The 18,830-nt window shown below is 44.7% G+C and overlaps 1 protein-coding gene across 1 annotated transcript in view; it reads left to right on the top strand.

Annotated features, from left to right (window-relative positions):
• daam2 (dishevelled associated activator of morphogenesis 2) overlaps nt 1-16,086 on the top strand; it is a 348,363-nt gene extending 332,277 nt beyond the window's left edge. The window contains exon 25 of the mRNA XM_078542715.1: nt 9,742-16,086. Coding sequence (XP_078398841.1) covers nt 9,742-9,957 — 216 coding nt within the window. The 3' untranslated portion in view covers nt 9,958-16,086. The remainder of the gene's footprint in view (nt 1-9,741) is intronic.
• The last annotated feature ends 2,744 nt before the right edge of the window (nt 16,087-18,830 follow it).

The following is an 18,830-nucleotide window of genomic DNA, read 5'->3' as shown; positions in this document are numbered from 1 at the left end:
TGATCGCAGACAGGAGACGGTTTCCCATTCACTCCCGGGCTTGCTGGTCGCATGTGCTCTCCAAGTGCAAAATTCAGGTGTGTGTGTGTGTGTGTGTGTGGTTTTCTGTATCTGTGCCTGTGTGATTGACCTTTCTTCAACTCTGCACTGCCCTCCTAAGCTCCAATGCACAACCCCACACCCTCACCCCACCTTCCCCCACCCTTGTATCTTCCCTTTTTTACATTCATCTCCTGCTCTTAACCTTCCTATGACCTTAGAACAATGGAACTACTTACCTCACTGAACTCTTTTTTCTTTCCGTGATCTGTGGTGATGTTCTGATATCATGGAGCTGAACTTCCTGCCCTATTCCTGCTTCCATGATGTCCTTTCCAACTAGAACTGGCAGCCTCATTAAGCCATGCAAATGGGAAATACTGAAGGCTCTGATGCAATGCTCGGTGTAAAGAAAGAACTTACATTTATACAGCGCCTTTCACAACCTTGGGGTGTCTTAGAGCTTTTACAGTCAATGAAGTACTCATTTTGAAATGCAGTCACTGTTCTAACGTAAGAAACATGGCAATCAATTTGTACGCAGAAAGCTCCTGGAAACACTAAAACCAGTGCTCATTGTAATAATGAAGTCGGTTGAGGGATCATGTACCACCAGAGAGCTCCCTTTGGTACCCAGATGTTAAAACCTGTATAGGGAGATGGGAAGTTGATTGCAAATTTGGGCATAAAACAGTTTAATGTCATTTTAATGGGTGGAAAATCACTTGCAGTTCATTCCCTAATTTGTGATCGACACTTCTTTCCCAAGCTCTGAGGCCGGATGCTGGAGTGGGAAGTCACTATGCCTTTCATCGCCATACATTTGTCCGGTTCCCTCTTGAATTTACCTGCATCACCACTGCCCTCCCTGGATGGTCTTTTCCACATATTTTACACACTGCCCCCCACCATGCCAGCCAACCCATCCATATAAAATAGTTTAGCCTGAGCTGATGAGGTCTCTTCAGCTCCCTGGTTATAGAGTTAAACCATCTTGGTTTGCACACAGTTAGGGTGGGAGCCAAGTGGCAAATCTTTTGAAAGAGTTATTTATTTCCTTTCTCTCCCAGCCAAGGGTAGTCTTGGCATCAAATGGCAGAGAATGACTTGGATACTCATTAAATGAAAGCGTACTATATCCATTACTGGGGTGGTTTGAAAAGGATTTTATTTCAGGGACGAGCACTTAATGGGGTCTTCTGACCCCAGTTGTCGCCCATGTTGTCGTCGTCCACGTTGGTACCACTGACATTGATTGGACTGGAAAGGAGGTCTTGCTGAAGGAATTTGAACAGTTAGGAGCTAAATTAAAAAGCGGAACCTCCTTGGGATTACTACCTGGGCTATGGAAAAATAGGCATATGGTAAATAATGTCAAGGAGTTAAATGTGTGGCTCAAAGATTGGTGTGGGAAGAATGGGTTTCAATTCATGGGGCACTGGCATCAGTATTGGGGTGGAAGGGAGCTGTTCCGGTGGGATGGGCTTCACATGAACCGTGCTGGGACCAGTGTCCCGGTGAACCGAATAACTAGGGCTGTAGAGAGGGCTTTAAACTAAATAGGAGGGCTTCTGGAAGGGGGATATGTGAACTTACAAAGCAAAAGGATATGGCAGCATTGCAGGGCAGCTACTTAGGTAATGATACCCAGAGTGTAACAGGAAGGGATAGAGTGTACAAACATAAAAAAAACCCAGCAAATCGGGTCAAAGGGGCAAAAAATGGTAAAAAGGCAAAATTAATGGCTCTTCACTTAAATGCACGTAGTATTTGGAACAAAATAAATGAATTAATGGCACAAATAGAGGTTAATGGGTATGATCTTATAGCCATTACAGAGACGTGATTACAAGGAGATCAAAACTGGGAACTAAATATTCAGGGGTATGTGACTTTTCAAAAGGACAGACTGGAAGGAAAGGATGGAGGTGTGACTCTGTTAGTATGAGATGGAATAAGTACGATAGCAAGAAAGGATCTTGGATTGGAAGATGTAGAATCCATATGGGTGGAGGTAAGAAATAACAAAGGGAAGGAGACACTGGAGGGAGTAGTCTATAGGCCCCCGAACAGTAGCTATACTGTAGGACAGAGAATAAATCAGGAGATAATGAGGGCATGTAAAAAAGGCAGTACATTAATCATGGGTGACTTTAATCTTCATATAGATTGGGAAAATCAAATTGGCAGAGGTAGCCACAAGCAAGAGTTTATTCGGGACAGTTTCCTAGAACAATATGTTGTGGATCCAACCAGGGATCAGGCTATTTTGGATCTGGTAATGTGCAATGAGGCAGGTTTAATAAATGATCTCAGAGTAAAGGATCCCCTAGGAAACAGTGACCATAATATGGTAGAATTTAGCATTCAGTTGAGATTGAGAAACTTGGGTTGGAAAGAATTGTGCTAAACTTAAATAAGGATAATTACAAAAGAATGAGGGCAGAGTTGGTTGAAGTGGACTGGGATAGGATTTTAGCAGAAAAAACAGTTGATGAACAATGGCAGACATTTAAGAAAATAGTTCATAACTCTCAACGAAGATATATCCTAGTGAGGAAGAAGGATTCAAGGAAGGGGATAAACCAACCATGGTTAACCAACGAAGTAAGGGTAGTGTCAAATTAAAAGAAAAGACATTCAATGTGGCAAATATTAGTGGTAAGCCAGAGGATTGGGAAAGTTTTAAAAACCAACAAAGGATGACCAAAAAAATAATAAAGAGGGAGAAAATAAACTTTGAGGGCAAACTAGCAAGTAATAAAAAAATGGACAGTAAGAGCTTCTATAAATATATAAAAAGGAAGAGAGAGACCAAAGTGGACGTCGACCCCTTACAGAATGACACTGGGAAAATAATAATGGGGAACCAGGAAATGGCAGAGGAGATGAATAAATACTTTGCTTCAGTCTGCACGGTAGAAGACACTAAGAGTATTCCAATATAAATAATCAAGGGGCAAAAGATGGGGAGGAAATAAATGCAATAACTATCATTAGAGGAAAAGTGCTAGGGACATTAATGGGGCTAAAGGCCAATAAGTCCCCTGGACCTGATGGGTTGCATTCTAGGATATTAAAGGAAGTAGCTACAGAGATAATGGAGGCACTGGTCGTAATCTTCCAAAAACCCTTAGATTCTGGAATAGTCCCAGAGGATTGGAAAATTGCCAATGTAACACCTTTATTCAAAAAGGGAGGGAGACAAAAAAACAGGTAACTATAGGCCTGTTAGCTTAACATCTGTCATTGGGAAAATGTTAGAGTCTATTATAAAGGATGTAATAGCAGAGCATTTAGAATTACATAATCTAATCAAGCAGAGTCAGCATGGCTTCATGAAGGGGAAATCATGCTTAACAAATTTATTAGAATTCTTTGAAGAGGTAATAAGCAGGATAGATAAAGGGAAACCAGAAGATGTAACATATTTGGATTTCCAAAAGGTGTTCGATAAGGTACCGCATGTAAGGCTACTTAATAAGGCAAGAGCCCATGGTGTTGGGGGTAGTATATTAGCATGGATAGAGGATTCATTAACTATTAGAAGACAGAGGTGGGATAAGGAGGGCATTTTCAAGATGGCAACCTGTAACTAGTGGAGTGCCACAGGGATCAGTGCTGGGGCCTCAATTATTTACAATGTATATTAATGACTTAGATGAGGAAAGTGAATGTACTATCGCCAAGTTTACGGATGATACAAAAATAGGTGGGAAGGCAAGTGGTGAGGATGACGAAAGGAGTCTACAGAGGGATATAGACAGGTTAAGTGAGTGAGCAAAAAAGTGTCAGATGGAATATAATGTGGGAAAATGTGAGGTTATGCACTTTGGCAGGAAGAGTAGAGGAGCTGCATATTATTTAACTGGAGAAAGACTGTAGAAAGCTGCAGCACAGAGGGATTTGGGAGTCCTTGTGCATGAATCCCAAAAAGCTAACATACAAGTTCAGCAGGTAATAGGGAAGATAAATGGAATGTCGGCCTTTATTTCAAAGTGTGAGGCCCAGAACTGGACACAGTGGGCTGAATTTTGCCGTCGGCAAGCAGGGGGTGGGGCCCACTCGCCGACACGCAAAATGACGTGGGATGACGTTGGGGGGAGCCCATTTAAATCTTCAGATTGTGATAAAACCCACCCGATTCACTAAGCTCCTGCCTGATACCTCAGGACGTGGGCATCGCTGGCAAGGCCAGCATTTATTGCCCATTCCTAGTCTGTCCTGTAAAGGAGGTGATGGGCCTTCTTCTCAAACCACAGCCCAGCATTTCAATATAGCTGAGTGGGGGCAGTTGAATCAAACATGCAGGTGTTGGCCGGGTTGCATATGGATGACTGGTTTCCTTCCCTAATGGTCATTGGTGAACTGAGTGGGTTTTTACAACATGGTCACTTTTACCAGTACCAGCGTTTTATTTCTATGTTTTTCTCATTATGTTTTGGGGATGGAGGGGGTGGGGGGTATGTGGGGGATGGTGGGGAGGGGTAGATTTGAACTCATGTACTGCTAGGTTGCTAGTCCAGTAACATAACTACGACATCTCTGTTCCCTTGAAAGCCTTGAAAATATCTATTCTGAAGCACAATTAGAAAGCCCCTCACAGCAACTATGGGTGGTGTAAGTGTGACCTTGTTAGCATTGCCTACACCCTGACAACAAATGGTTAAAAAAAAAAATCAGTGGTCTGTTCAAATCAATTAACCAGTTTCCTTATTTTTCAATCCAATGTTTAACAGCCAGCTTTGTGCACCCCCAGTTTTGATTGCGGGTCTGTGCTGAATAAGTTGGTCTGTTGGGGGTCGGGCGGGGAGCAATAGGTGTAACACAGGCAGCCTTCATTCCCATTAGGTAAGTAAGAAACACCAGCCAGGGAAAGGGGTTCCAGCTCCTACTCGGTTACTCCTATTAGAAGCTAGGAGTCGACGGAGGAAGTTGGATGAGAACTGGGCCCATCTGAGCCAGGATTACCCATCCCCACCATTGGGGGAATAGCTCACCAATGACTCACTCGGTAATCTCACATATGAAGATGGCGAAGCAGCAGACGGCTGCTGCCACCTTTGGTACTTTAGCCCAGGTGAACTGGGTGTCTTCCAGAAAGGAAGAGGGAAGCAAGCAAAAAGGAGACAGTGTCTGTGGGTCTGGCACTCAGCTACTTTCAGGGAAACAGAGGCGGAGGGGCCACGACCACTACCATCTAGAAGGGCAAGGGCAGCAGACACATGGGAACACCACCGCTTGGAAGTTCCCCTCCAAGTCACTCACCATCCTGAATTGGAAATATATCGCCGTCCCTTCACTGCCACTGGGTCAAAATCCTGGAACTCCCTCCCTAACAGCACTGTGGGTGTACCTACACCACATGGACTGCAGCGGTTCAAGAAGGCAGCTCACCACCACCTTCTCAAGGGCAACTAGGGATGGGCAATAAATGCTGGCCCAGCCAGCGAAACCCACGTCCCGTGAATTAATTTTTAAAAAATGGCAGTGACACAGTGATGCCAGGGTTGCCAACTCTGGACAGATTCATCACACAGCCTCCACAACCACCCTGTCCCCTCACGCTGGCCAGTTATTGCCCCACAGGCCCACCCCCATAGTGCCCCACCTTCCTACGCCAGTCAGGAAGTGAATCAACACTTTATCATATCAGATTGGGGGATGGTTCTTGGTTGCCAGTCGAACAGTCTTTTCTCCCCCCATGTCAGACATTTTCAGAACTAATAAAGCTTTCAATTATATTTTGAAAAAAAACACAATTCTTTTTATCGCACCCACCCCCATGACACTTCTCCTGGGTTTTTGCCTGCAGCGGTGTTCTGGAGATAGGCCTTCTATCCCTGGAGACTCCAGGGCAATCCTGGAGGGCTGCCAACCCTAGTGACACGCCCCTCATTATCCACTGCACCCCCCCACCCCCCCTCAAACACCAGAGCCACTCGACACTGGCCTTGACGAAGAGTGTTGAGAAAGCATAAAAAGGAACACTGCGAGACAAGAGGCAGGCAAGTGTTTGTGACGTTGGCCAAAGTTTCGGGAGCCTGCAAAACCCCACTGCACTCTGTCCTTTTGGTAACTCCTCCCCTACCCGTCCCTCTGGGCTTGTTAATCATTCTGGACAGGGGACAGAATTGCAGCAAGGATGGGGTAGTGCAGCCGCAACCTCATTCCCCCAGGATTCCTGTGAACCACTGGCTCCCGAAGCCTCCACATACCACGGAAAGCATGGGAACCACATGCTCCTTTTTAATACCAGACATTCTGTCAGCTCTCCTCTCATGCCCAGGAATTGCTGGGAACCGAGGATTAAAGATTTCTTTTTCTTTTTATTGTTTTTTTTTTGTCTGAAACCCCGAGCCGCCAATAAACAGATTTTGATTTTTACTTAGGCCTTTCTGAGTGTTTTGTTTTCCCCTCGCCTTCCACTGAATTCAGACATTCTATTTTAGTTCAAACTGCAGAGGATTGCATTTTATCCCGGAATTCCATGGGATGAAATTGTTTCATCCCTCTCCTGACCTTTGACCTGCTCCTTCCCCTTGTCATCCCGGGGAGCCGCAGGAACACCATTCTTGAAAAGCAGTGAAAATGAGCCTGCGACCAGTTTTAATATTATGGGATGGGGAGGGGGGGGAAAAAAACCCAACAGGCTTCACCCTTGTGAGAGCAAAAAGTTCGATATTTTAAAAACAAAATAATTATCTGAAAAAATGCAGAAATAGGTTGAAGATAGTCAGCATTTTAATTTTTTTTTTAGCTATTGCTGAGAAGCCTGTGGAGAAGAGTGCAGACTGTGTGAAGGAGGACGTGATCTATATTAATGAGCAGTGGTTCGCTGACACTGTTTGGATTTTAACAGGCCAATTAAATTGTTATCAACAGGATCTACAAACTCAACAAATTTCACTTGCATTTCTCTCACTCCTGTAGAAACATATCAAAGTTTATCAAAGCATGTAGAAACATATCAAAGACAATTATTTTTCATTCCTCCTTGTAAGTTTGGTGTCGCTGGCTGGGCCAGCATTTATTGGCCATCCCTACTTGCCCTTGAGAAGGTGGTGGTGAGCTGCCCTCTTGAACCGCTGCAGTCCATGTGGTGTAGGTACGCCCACAGTGCTGTTGGGGAGGGGGTTCCAGGATTTTGACCCAGCGACAGTGAAGGAACGGCGATATATTTCCAAGTCAGGGTGTTGAGTGGCTTGGAGGGGAATTTGCAGGTGGTGGTGTTCCCATCTATCTGCTACCCTTGACCTTCTAGGTGGTAGATGTCATGCATTTGGACGGCGCTGTCGAAAGAGCCTTGGTGAATTCCTGCAGTGCATCTTGTAGATGGCACACACTGCTGCTACTGTGCGTCAGTGGTGGAGGGAGTAAAAGTTGAAGGTGGTGGATGGGGCACAAACGAAACGGACCCAATGGAAGTTTTTTATAATGCAGCTAGTAGGGGCAGTCCCAATGATCTGTCTCCCAGGGAGATTGTGGGTGTGGGGTCCTTTGTTTCGTCTCTCATTTTCGGTAACCTGGTGTGTCTCTCTGGGAGTGACAGGTTGTAGAATCACCCTCTCCTGATCTGGTGTAGGCAAACTGGAGAGTGGAGGGCACGTGAAGAGTTAAACTTAGACAAACGCTGACACAGAATCGAGCTCCTCTGCCAGCAACGAGTAATAAACTGCTAATTCATTTAACAGAACTGCTCCCAGGGCACTGATTAAAAGCACGGCTCCTTATATGCGTCATGTCAGGCAAGGACCTCAAACCATTCCATGACAGACTTCTGGCAATCTTTTCTTCTTAATTATAATCTCCGTTTCTCAGACCGTACTGCATGTTTTCCTTTCCGGGTCTGCGTGCACTCCCTTCTCCTGGGGCACGAATACATGGATACCTCTTACCCAGTGGCAATTCAGATTGTCAGTTGTTGTCAGGTTATTCAGCAATGGAGTGCCTCACAGGCTAGCCCAATTCTGTCCAAACACACGCATCTGCACACACCATCAAGGAGCGTTGATCAGGGATTGATCAGGAATGGGGGATAAAACTTGGGATGTTCCTGGTCTGTTTGGCTCAGGACCAAACCATATCTTTCTGTTACGCACTGTGCCAACAGTGATATGGAGAGAGCAGGAGTCCTTTGAAAGTTAACAGCTTGGTTATCCACTCCCAGTTATCCAATATTCTATATATGAATCCCTTGATTAGATTCCTGTCTGTAATCACTCCCATTTATCCATTATTCTCTATATAAACCATCTGAACCCCTCGATTATATTTCAGTCTGTAACCACTCTCAGGGATCCATTATTCTATATATAAATCACCCGAACCCCTCGATTATATTTCAGTCTGTAATCACTCCCAGGTATCCATTAATCTATATATAAACCATCTGAAATCCTCGATTAGATTCCAGTCTGTAATCGATCCCAGGTATCCATTAATCTATATATAAACCATCTTAAATCCTCGATTAGATTCTAGTCTGTAATCATTCCCAGGTACCCGTTATTCTATATATAAACCATCTGAACCGCTCGATTAGATTCCAGTCTGCAATCACTCCCAGGGATCCATTATTCTATATATAAACCATCTGAACCCCTCGATTAGATTCCAGTCTGTAATCACTCCCAGGTATCCATTATTCTATATATAAATCACCTGAATCCCTCGATTATATTTCAATCTGTAATCACTCCCAGGTATCCATTAATCTATATATAAACCATCTGAAATCCTCGATTAAATTCCAGTCTGTAATCACTCCCAGGTATCCATTAATCTATAAATAAATCACCTGAAATGCTCGATTAGATTCCAGTTTGTAATCACTCCCAGGTATCCATTATTCTATATATAAATCACCTGAACCCCTCGATTATATTTCAGTCTGTAATCACTCCCAGGTATCCATTAATCTATATATAAGACATCTGAAATCCTCGATTAGATTCCAGCCTGTAATCGATCCCAGGTATCCATTAATCTATATATAAACCACCTGAAATGCTCGATTAGATTCCAGTCTGTAATCGCTCCCAGGCATCCATTATTCTATATATAAACCATCTGAACCCCTCGATTAGATTCCAGTCTGTAATCACTCCCAGGGATTCATTATCCTATATATAAACCATCTGAACCCCTCAATTAGATTCCAGTCTGTAATCACTCCCAGGGATTCATTATCCTATATATAAACCATCTGAACCCCTAAATTAGATTCCAGTCTGTAATCACTCCCAGGGATTCATTATCCTATATATAAACCATCTGAACCCCTAAATTAGATTCCAGTCTGTAATCACTCCCAGGGATTCATTATCCTATATATAAACCATCTGAATCCCTCAATTAGATTCCAGTCTGTAATCACTCCCAGGGATCCATTAATCTATATATAAACCGTCTGAACCCCTCAATTAGATTCCAGTCTGTAATCACTCCCAGGGATCCATTAATCTATATATAAACCGTCTGAACCCCTCAATTAGATTCCAGTCTGTAATCACTCCCAGGGATCCATTAATCTATATATAAACCGTCTGAACCCCTCGATTAGATTCCGCCATGCTGACCCCTCCTTTTCAATTACCCTCTCAATTTTTTGTGATTTGTAAAACTCATCACTGGTTGTGTAACTTCATGCTGCTCTATTTGTTTCTCCCCCACCCTCTCCTCCCCCATAACACCCTCCAGCTGAAGGAGCAGCGTGAGAAGGAGCGTCGGCTGAAGAAAGCGCGCGCTGGCAGCGTCTCGGAGGAGGTTGGCGAGTTCGACGACCTGGTGTCAGCCCTGCGGTCCGGCGAGGTCTTCGACAAGGACCTGTCGAAGCTGAAGCGCAACCGCAAACGCTCCGGCAACCAGGTGGTGGAGAGCGGCAGGGAGCGGGCGGTGACTAAGCTCAATTATTGAAGGACTGGCTACACCCGTCAAGGAGGCCCGGGACAAATGCCCTGGTGCTCGGCGCCGTTTGTGTGGGCAGGCGCAGTTGGGGGGGCTCTTTACTTACCCTCAAGCTGCAAGAGCCCGTGGGCCCAGGGGATGAGAAAAATGAAACACGAGACCTTTTGTTCATCCACCGACCAGAAACAAAACTGCCTTTCTCTCTCTCTCTCTCTCTCTCTCGCTCTGCCTATCTCTCCCTCTCTTCCCTTCTCTCCACCGTAAGAGAATGGAGAGGGGAAAATGGGCCCAAAGTGCCTGTACGCTGTGCTCCTGTCACCAGCCGCTGGGGCCTTTCCTTTTGAAAGCAGGACACTTGACTCTGGAAACAACCGAAGGAACAGAGCAGAGCATTGTGGGATTGGAGGGAGTCGCCCTCCGGGACTGATAAGGAAGCCATGATGCTTTGCCATTATTATTACTATTACTTTTTAATTTTTAGTTTTTTGCCCACTCTCCTCGTCCAAAGCATAAAGGGATTGATTCACTCCAGTCCTGCAAGTGGTGGGACCTCGACTACATCCTACTGTGGCACCCCCTCCCTCTCCCGCGTTCCTCTGCTTAATTTTTAGGGTTGCTAACTGTCCAGGATCACCCTGGAGTCTCCAGGAATTGAAGGTTGTGAGCAACCCTGGAGGAAAATCACTGGACGTCCAAGACAGTGTATGGTATTTTTTCCACATTTTCTGCAGACTCGCTCCTCACTTGGCTTGCCAAAGTGGTGTGTCAGTGGTGTGAGACAAGAAGCCACCCGATGAAACCTCCAGGAATGTGTCCTCCCAGAGTTGGCAACTCTACCCCAAAGCCGCCAGCATAACTGAGATGGTTGAGTCCAGCTACGCCTTGGGAAAAAAAAAATGGGAATTGGGTGGAGCCGATTGGGAATCGTGTAATCAGACTGTGCCAAACATGAGCTTCCCACCACTTTGGACGTCAGAAAAAAGCATATTATGTCAAAAAAACAGTATTAAATACAGTCAGTGACTCTGCACTGATGACCACCCGAGCACATATACCTGTTACCAGAAACTAGATAGCCACAGCAAAATAACTGGGCCTCTATTGTGCAATAATTTTTTTAAGCTTATATAGATATATGTATAATGTTAAAGTTTTACTTTGAAAGAAGAAAGTTAGTTCTTTTAAAGAGTAGACTCGTCACATCCAATGTGACTAAAACGAGCATGGTCAATTCTTTCAGTTCTTTTTCTCACCAGCACCTGTCTCCAAACTCACCCTGCTCTCTCCACAACCCCTTAACATCTAAATAAACCAAGCTTTTCCTCTCATGCTTTTCAGGGCAATGCAGGGAAAGCAATCGGCAAGGTTAAAGGTACGTGTATGGTTGAGAACCATATCGAATACCAGCAAGGGAAAGTTTTTTTTAAAAGATGGTTCAGTAGAACCCAGTATAGGCACACAGAGACTCAGGATCAGAATGGGCTCCAAATTCCTGTCCCTTTTCTCACATGTAGATCTCATAGAGGGAGAAAGTTGGGGGGGGGAGGTGAAATGCACATAACTGAAATGACAGCTTTTCTTTCTTGTTTTGAGACCTGTAGCACACCGTTCGTAGGGGAGGAGGGAAACAGGTCCACATTTCTCTCTAGCGTTTACCACCCAATGAATTTTTTCAAGTTCTTGACCCATTTCCCCATCCCCAAAACGGAGACGCAGCAGATATTGACCACACTATGTTAATGCAGCAAACCCGTGCCATGTTTGAGAAATGTAGCAGTGTATTATAGACATACTTGTTTTTAAGGTTGTAATAAGTTTTATGCGCAGATGAGGTGGAATAATTCCAGGTTAAGGACAATGAAGGAATAGAAGATTATGCAGCAGCAGCAGTATGGATCTGAAGCATTGTTTCATCCATTTTGAAAGGGTTTTATGAAAGTAGAAAGAGGCAGGACAAGATGTGTACATCTGTAGGTGCTGATCAGTCATCGGAAATTTTTATATGGGAGATTTTTCTCTCAGTCCATTCACATTTATGCTGACCGACTGCAAAAATGGCATGTTTCTTTGAGAAATGATACCTTGGGGCAAGGGGAAGCATTTCAGTGTGGCTGTTCATTTGGCCATAGGCAAGCATATTTTTTTTGATTCTTGGCAAGATTTTTCAACAAACCAGTCTTAGTATCCCAACTGTGTCATGACCTGCAGTGCCTAAAGCTTCCTTGTAGCTGAGGCCTGCGATGTGTGAGGCAGCCAGTCTACTAGACTGAGGCCTGTAGTGATAACGAGACTGCTTTTTTGGCCAACCACACTGAGGCCTAGAGTGAGGTGTATTTAATGGCCTACCACATGAGGCCTGCTGTATTTGATCTCAGTGCTGTGAGGTTAGGTTAGCTCCAAGATGACATGCCTGCCAAGCGTCAATCGAAGATTGGAACCAGGTTAATGCTTTATATTAGACTCAGCGACCTGGGGGCCATGATGGTTCACAATCTCCAGGGCAATGTTGGAGGAGCTCCCCAGGAAAGCTAGTATCCTTTACAGCATCTCAATGACCCTGTAAGCCAGTGCCTGAACAACTGTCTAGACAGCAGGAAGTTTGCCACAGTTTAAACTAATGGAAGTCCAGCCCCTCCATTGCTGATACGCTGGGCAAGTTTATTACATGTGTGACACTGGACCACACAGATCAAACATATCCTTAGTTTGAATCCCTGGTCTGTGCTGAGTTAGTTGGTCACACAGTAATAGGGAAGCTACAAATCTCAACACCTTTGTGGCGAGGGAGTACAAAGCAAACCCTGGCTCCCAGCCCTAATTGCCACCCCTGCCACAGATTACAGGCCATGTAAATGCGGTGAGGCCTGGACTGGGCGAGATGATGCCTTCCGTGATTGATTCGAGTGTCCATGCTGCACATGAAGAATATCATCTTATGTAAGGTGCTTGAGGGTTAGCAGTGCCTGTGAAACTAATCGGCAGCACAAGTCGCCAACTGGAGGAGGGGAGGAGAAAATTGTAAAAGGGGGACATAAAGGAAAGGCTTCCCAAGGCCTACTGCCCATGATAACTTGCTGTGGTGTATGCTTTGCAGACAAGGAGCATTTCATAGAATGGAATAATACAGCACTGATAGGAGGCCATTCAACCCATCGTGCTTGTGCCTGCTCTATGAAAGAGCTATCCACTCCCCTGCTCCTTCTCCACCCTGCTGAAGATTTTCATTTCCAAGTATTTATCTGATACCCTTTTGAAAGTTGCTGTTGAATCTACTTCCTTCAGGGGGTGCATTCCTTAGCAACACTCTCCTCTGGCTCTTTAGCCAAATGTCTTATACATGGAATCAGTTTTTCCCTCCAAACCCCTCATAATTTTGAGCCTTTCTTAAATCTCCATTAACCTTCTTTGCTGTAAGGAGAACAATCACAGCGTCTCCAGTCCCCCCATGGAACAGAAGTCCCTCATCACTGGTACTATTCTGGTAAATCTCCTTTGCGCCCTCCTCAGGGCCTATATCCCCACTTTAAGCCTGGCATGAAATCAGGATGTTGCCATTGGAAACAGAAACCCCAGGCCAGCTAAACGCCGACCCTGGCAATTCTCAACGCCTGCCGCCTGGCAGCTGTGTATATCAGAGTGGCTGTGAGTCAGTCCTGGACCTGGTTAACTGAGCATCGGTTAATATGGCGTGAAATCTTTGCACTGGTGCTCCCCCATTTGCATAATCCGACCCGATAGCATGAAGGTCACAGGCGATGCTCGAGTGCTCCACATAAAAGGCATGGCGAATTGATTGGTGAGCACCGCTGGCGAAACAAGGGGAGCGGAAGGTCAGGATCCCACCAGCCACAAACCACTGCACACAGTAAAACAGCCCGGAGCAAGCCACATTTTATCGGTTGTAACAAGCAGTGAGCCAGACCATAATAACAGCTCCCAATGCCCCATAGCTATTTCACAAATACAGCCTCAAAATAAAACGTGTTTGAAAAAAAAGGGGGAGAGGGCTGACCTCGATTTTAGGGTAAAAAATATTTTTAGTATAGAAACCTTTCTCCAAAATGCTGCAGAAAGGCTGAGCGCTCAAAGGTACCAGAAGATTATTTTGACAGATGTGGTAATCTGCGAATCCTGTATGTATTTTGAAAGCTGCAAAGGACATTGAATGCTCACAGAAATGAAGCTCCAGGGAGAGAACGAGTAAGCCGGATGGATAGATGAGCTGTGGATAGATGAGCTGTAGATAAATTGCCACTGAATGACCTCAGTTGGATATGGCTGATTTGTTGGCTGTAATCCTTTAAACTGCCTCTCTTGTCTTTCACTTTAAAAAGTGACTAGTTACACAGCCGGCCCAGCTTCAGACTGCGTTTGGATGTAGCCTGCTTTCCAGTGATGCAACAGATGAGGTACCTGGACATTTTTTTTTTTGGCCAGAGTGGTCAATTTGTATTCAGACTATGAGAAGAGGGTTGTTTAAGAATCCAACTGAAGATTAATATGCGTTAAATACAGGTGTGAACTCCAGGTCCCCATTTTGTAACTGCACCCCTCTCCCCATGCCACCCCCAGCCACCCCACACACTCCATTTGACTCTGCTTTCTTGAACCCAAATTGTAGGCCTGAATGCATTGACTTCAGCCTTTGAGCCTAAAGGCTTTCTTCCTTACTCCCATGAGTGATCCCTATGTATGCCTAACATAGTGGTTGCATTTAAAGCTAGCTCATGCAGTGGCCAATACGCTACTGCCTGCATGGTGCCCATTGAACTGATGCACATTGGTTGGCAACCCCCTGCATGGTCAGACTTGGAACTCTGAGGCCACCTAATGTGTCATGGCCAGAGTGCAGCACGCTGGGAGGCTGCGCAATAAGTAAAAAAGCTTTCCAAAGGCTGCCGACGTATGAGACCTTCCCACAATGTGATGGGAATGACGGGACGGCCCACCAGATGTGAAGTGCCCATTTGGGGACGGGTGATTCTGGAAAGGATCGGGAAAGATGGGGCAGTGGGGGATGGGTTTCCTTGGCATTTGTGCCTATAATCTACCAGAAAGCAGCAGGATGGTGAAGAAAAGACTTCTCCAACTACGGAGAATTTACTGCATAGTAACAGGCCATTTAACCTTCCTGGTCCATGCTAGTGATTTTACTCCACATGAATCTTCTCCCACTGTATTACATCTAACTCCATCAACATATCCTACTCTTTTCCCCCAAACCAAGTTGCTCCTCACTTATGCTATTCCCCTCAGCTATTCTATATTTTACACTCAAACCACTCTCCGTTAAAATATTTTCTCCCGAATTCCTTTTTGGATTTATTAGTGACAATCTTATATTTATGACATCTAGTTTGGGACTCCTCCACAAATGGAAACATCTGCTCTCCATTTATGCTATCAAAGCCCTTCAAAGTTGTAAAGACCTTGATTAAGTCGCCTCTCAGCCTTGTTATCTTCTTTTTTTAGAACAGATCCTCAGCAGTGTACAAGCACACAGCGAAGAAGCAAAACTAATTAGCAAACATTTGAGCTAAGTTGGAGCTCAATTTAATTGTCTTGTTTCGTGATATGTGACATGGCTGATGTCTCCTTGTTTGGGCTATGCCTGCAAATCAAAACCTGTCTTTGACAATGCTTTACAAAGCCATTGACACATGATTCCAACATTGAAATGAACGTGTGAAGAACTGTTAAATTAGTTGATGATTAGTCATTTGGTAGTATAGAACTTGAGTATTGCTGAAAAAGACATTTTGTCGAAGTTTTTTGTCTTGCACTCATCAGGACAATCACAAGAAAATACCAATGTCAGGTGTTGCAATTGTCCTGATGAGTGCAAGACGAAAAGCTTCAACAAAATGTATTTTTTCAGCAAAAAGATGATTGCTATGTTTGGAGTTAAATATCCCAGTGGCATAGGCTCAACACCCAGGTACGAATTCCTCTTGTGGCTGATATGTTCAGTTCGTTTGATAGCAGTGGCCAAATTTCAACAGGCATTAACTGCAGCCTGGTGTTCAGGCTACTATGTTTGATCAGTAGGCAACTGAATTTCAATTGTGGAGTAGAAGTGACCCTCTATCTATTTTGCGAGCAAGCTGAAGTCTTATTACAGTCCTCGAAATCAGTGGGGGAGGGAGTGGGTGGGCGGGGTAATGGTGGTCTTTAGGACCTGGGCTATCAGATGTAAGAAGTAGGTTGTATGATGGGCTGACTGTGGGGTAAAACGTAGGGTGGAAATTTGTCCTGGCTGGTCGCTCAAAATGAACTTTAGTGGTGACTTGAAAAGTAGAGTGGGAAGTGGGAAGTATTGATGAGCACCTGTGTTGTATCACCAAGAACGAGTTTCAACTGTGCTTTACTCAGGGTCAATCATCGGGAGTGTTATTTTCTCTTTCTTCTGGTCTCCACAGACCATTTCTGAAGGTCAAACAAAGACAAAAGTCTGCTTCAGGAGCCCTGCCCATGCAATACTGGAACTGACCGATACAGCACAAAGTGTGCCAAAACTGTCTTCGGTCAACGTCCCTCTGACCTTCTCTCCAGTCATTCCCTGTGTATGTTTATTTTATTTCCGTCTGTCAGTTTCTTATAGTCGTACGAAGGTGCACCAAGGCCCTCAAAAGCCAAGGGCAGACGTTGGCGCATTTCCTAAACGCCCGAGATCAAAGTCAGGTGGATGGGGAGGTCAAATGGCTTTTTGGGCAGCAGCAAGAATTAGGCCATGGGGAGTCGGTTGTCTGCTTTGCATCCAACCGGTCAACGAAAGAAAAAAGCTGTACAATGGGACTGCCCATTGTTGCCTCTTTGGCACTGAAACCCACGACCAGTTTTGCCTCCTCCGAGACTCACTGGGTTGAGTTCCAGCGGCCTACCTGATTTTCCCAGGCCTGTGAAACCTGTGGGGGCAAAAAGGAAGATTTACAAGTGTGGCTGCACTGCAGACAATTGCACTGCAGTGATGAAAACATTGGACAGAGTGAAATTCAAATGTCCAACATATCAATCGTTAACCCCTTAAGTGAGGATAGAATTGTGAAAGGGTGGACCTTAATCAGAATGTTTTTGCTCCTAATCTTATATAGTGTGATTTCTGTAATTCCCCCTCCCCACTCCATGCCCCTGGAAATCAGGCTGAGGTAACCAGAAGGGAAAAGAAAATGAGGGTAACCTTTCAAATTTACTCTTCTACATAAAACATGGACGTATGCCACCAGGGGGAAGCAACTTCAACACACTATCTGCAGTGGTTTAAGAAGAAAGCCTTTGACCCCCTTAGCTAGGGATGGGCAATAAATGCCGATCTTGCCAGCAATGCCCACATCGTGAGGACAAATATAAATCCTTGGCAGGCAAATCTTTGTGTGGAGGGGCAGGAAAGACAAAAAAAATTACCCTTCAGTTCATTTTCTCTCTCTGTGCTTCTTACGTTTATTTCAATTGTCGCATAATCCTAAAAGCAATGCCAGTATTCCATTGGCCGATTGGTGTCAGAGTTTCTTGTACTGACGCTGCTGGCTGGAGGAAACCCGTTTCATGCAGATTCCGTTCTTCAGTGAGGCTATGAATTTTAGGTAATGTGCTGCAAACCTTAATCCTCACTTCCACGACTCTGTACAAATTATAGGCTCCCAATTACCTTCGAGCCACCATGAAAACTGGTTATAGTGAGAGAGTCAGGGGACATGAGTCAGCACAAAGGCTATTTCCCATTTTGCAGCAAGGTCAAAACACTCATCGCCTCACCTTAACTCGAGCTCACCCTTTCCTGGCACCTCCGAGCTATGGAACTCCTCACTTCCCTCAGCCTCCCCTCCCTCCTACAATCTGCAAGCTTTCATATCTCATGGCATCAACTAAGCAATATTAGTTGCCATTTTATTTCGGACTTGAGATGGGCCATGAGCCTGAGCGCTCTCTGCCTACAATCATCTCTAAACGATATGGCAGTTCTGCTGAACACAAACCACCAACCCCCCCACCTCCTCCGCCTTTGGTTTTAAGAGACCTATAGAACAATAGGGAACATTGAGCTCTCCAAAGATCACCTGGGTCTCTAAGGGGCAGCCCCTTGCCAGCTCCTTTGCAAAGAGCCATCGCAAACCAAATTCCAAAAAAGTCACCTGCCTCTCTGCAGCCCTTATTTCTGGATAAATTCCAAGTCGTTCTTGAAAAGAATGAGCTTGCAGTTTCCCCAGAAACTCTGGCGCGCTGAAGAGAAACATCCGTCATCCGTTTACTGTCGATGGGCAAAGACTGAAGGAAATTGGGCCTCCCTCATTCCCTTCCTGCCTCTTCCCCAGCACATCACCTTGCTGTCCACACCATCCCTGCCCCCCAATACCACACCCCCCCCACCCCCGCCCCCAACAATTGTATCCATTCCAGTTTCCGAAGTGAAACCAGTTGAAGGTGAACAGGGCCAGTGCAGTGGAAGGAAGGATTCTTGCATCTGCGAAGGTGCCTTCAATATTTTTGCTTTTCTACAAACGCCACCAGAAATAACTCAGATAAACACATTTTTTAAAGAAAAATAAATTGTATTTAAGAATATGTCTTTTTTTTTTGTTAAATATTGCCAATTGACATAAATATTTTGAGTTGTGTATGTAACACAACGGGTATCCCCAGTAATAACTATTAAACAGAATGGTAAATATATCCTTTTACCTTTATGTAAATTCAGTTAGTAGAAATGTCACTGGTGTATTAAACATGCTGTACAGTACTAAAACCCTGGCCTCTGTGTAATATTTTGTGCTTTTTTAAAAAAAAAAATAAATATTTCCTCCTTTACTTCTAAGATGTACAAACCATGTCCTCCCTGTCTTTTTCTTGAGCTCCTTTCATTGAGTCACACAGTAGGATATTTTAGT

This window comes from Cetorhinus maximus, chromosome 5, assembly GCF_964194155.1.
Source record: "Cetorhinus maximus chromosome 5, sCetMax3.hap1.1, whole genome shotgun sequence".
Taxonomy (NCBI): Eukaryota; Metazoa; Chordata; class Chondrichthyes; order Lamniformes; family Cetorhinidae; genus Cetorhinus; species Cetorhinus maximus.
The sequence above is the reverse complement of the archived record's forward strand: the minus strand, read 5'-3'. Positions and strand labels throughout refer to the sequence as shown.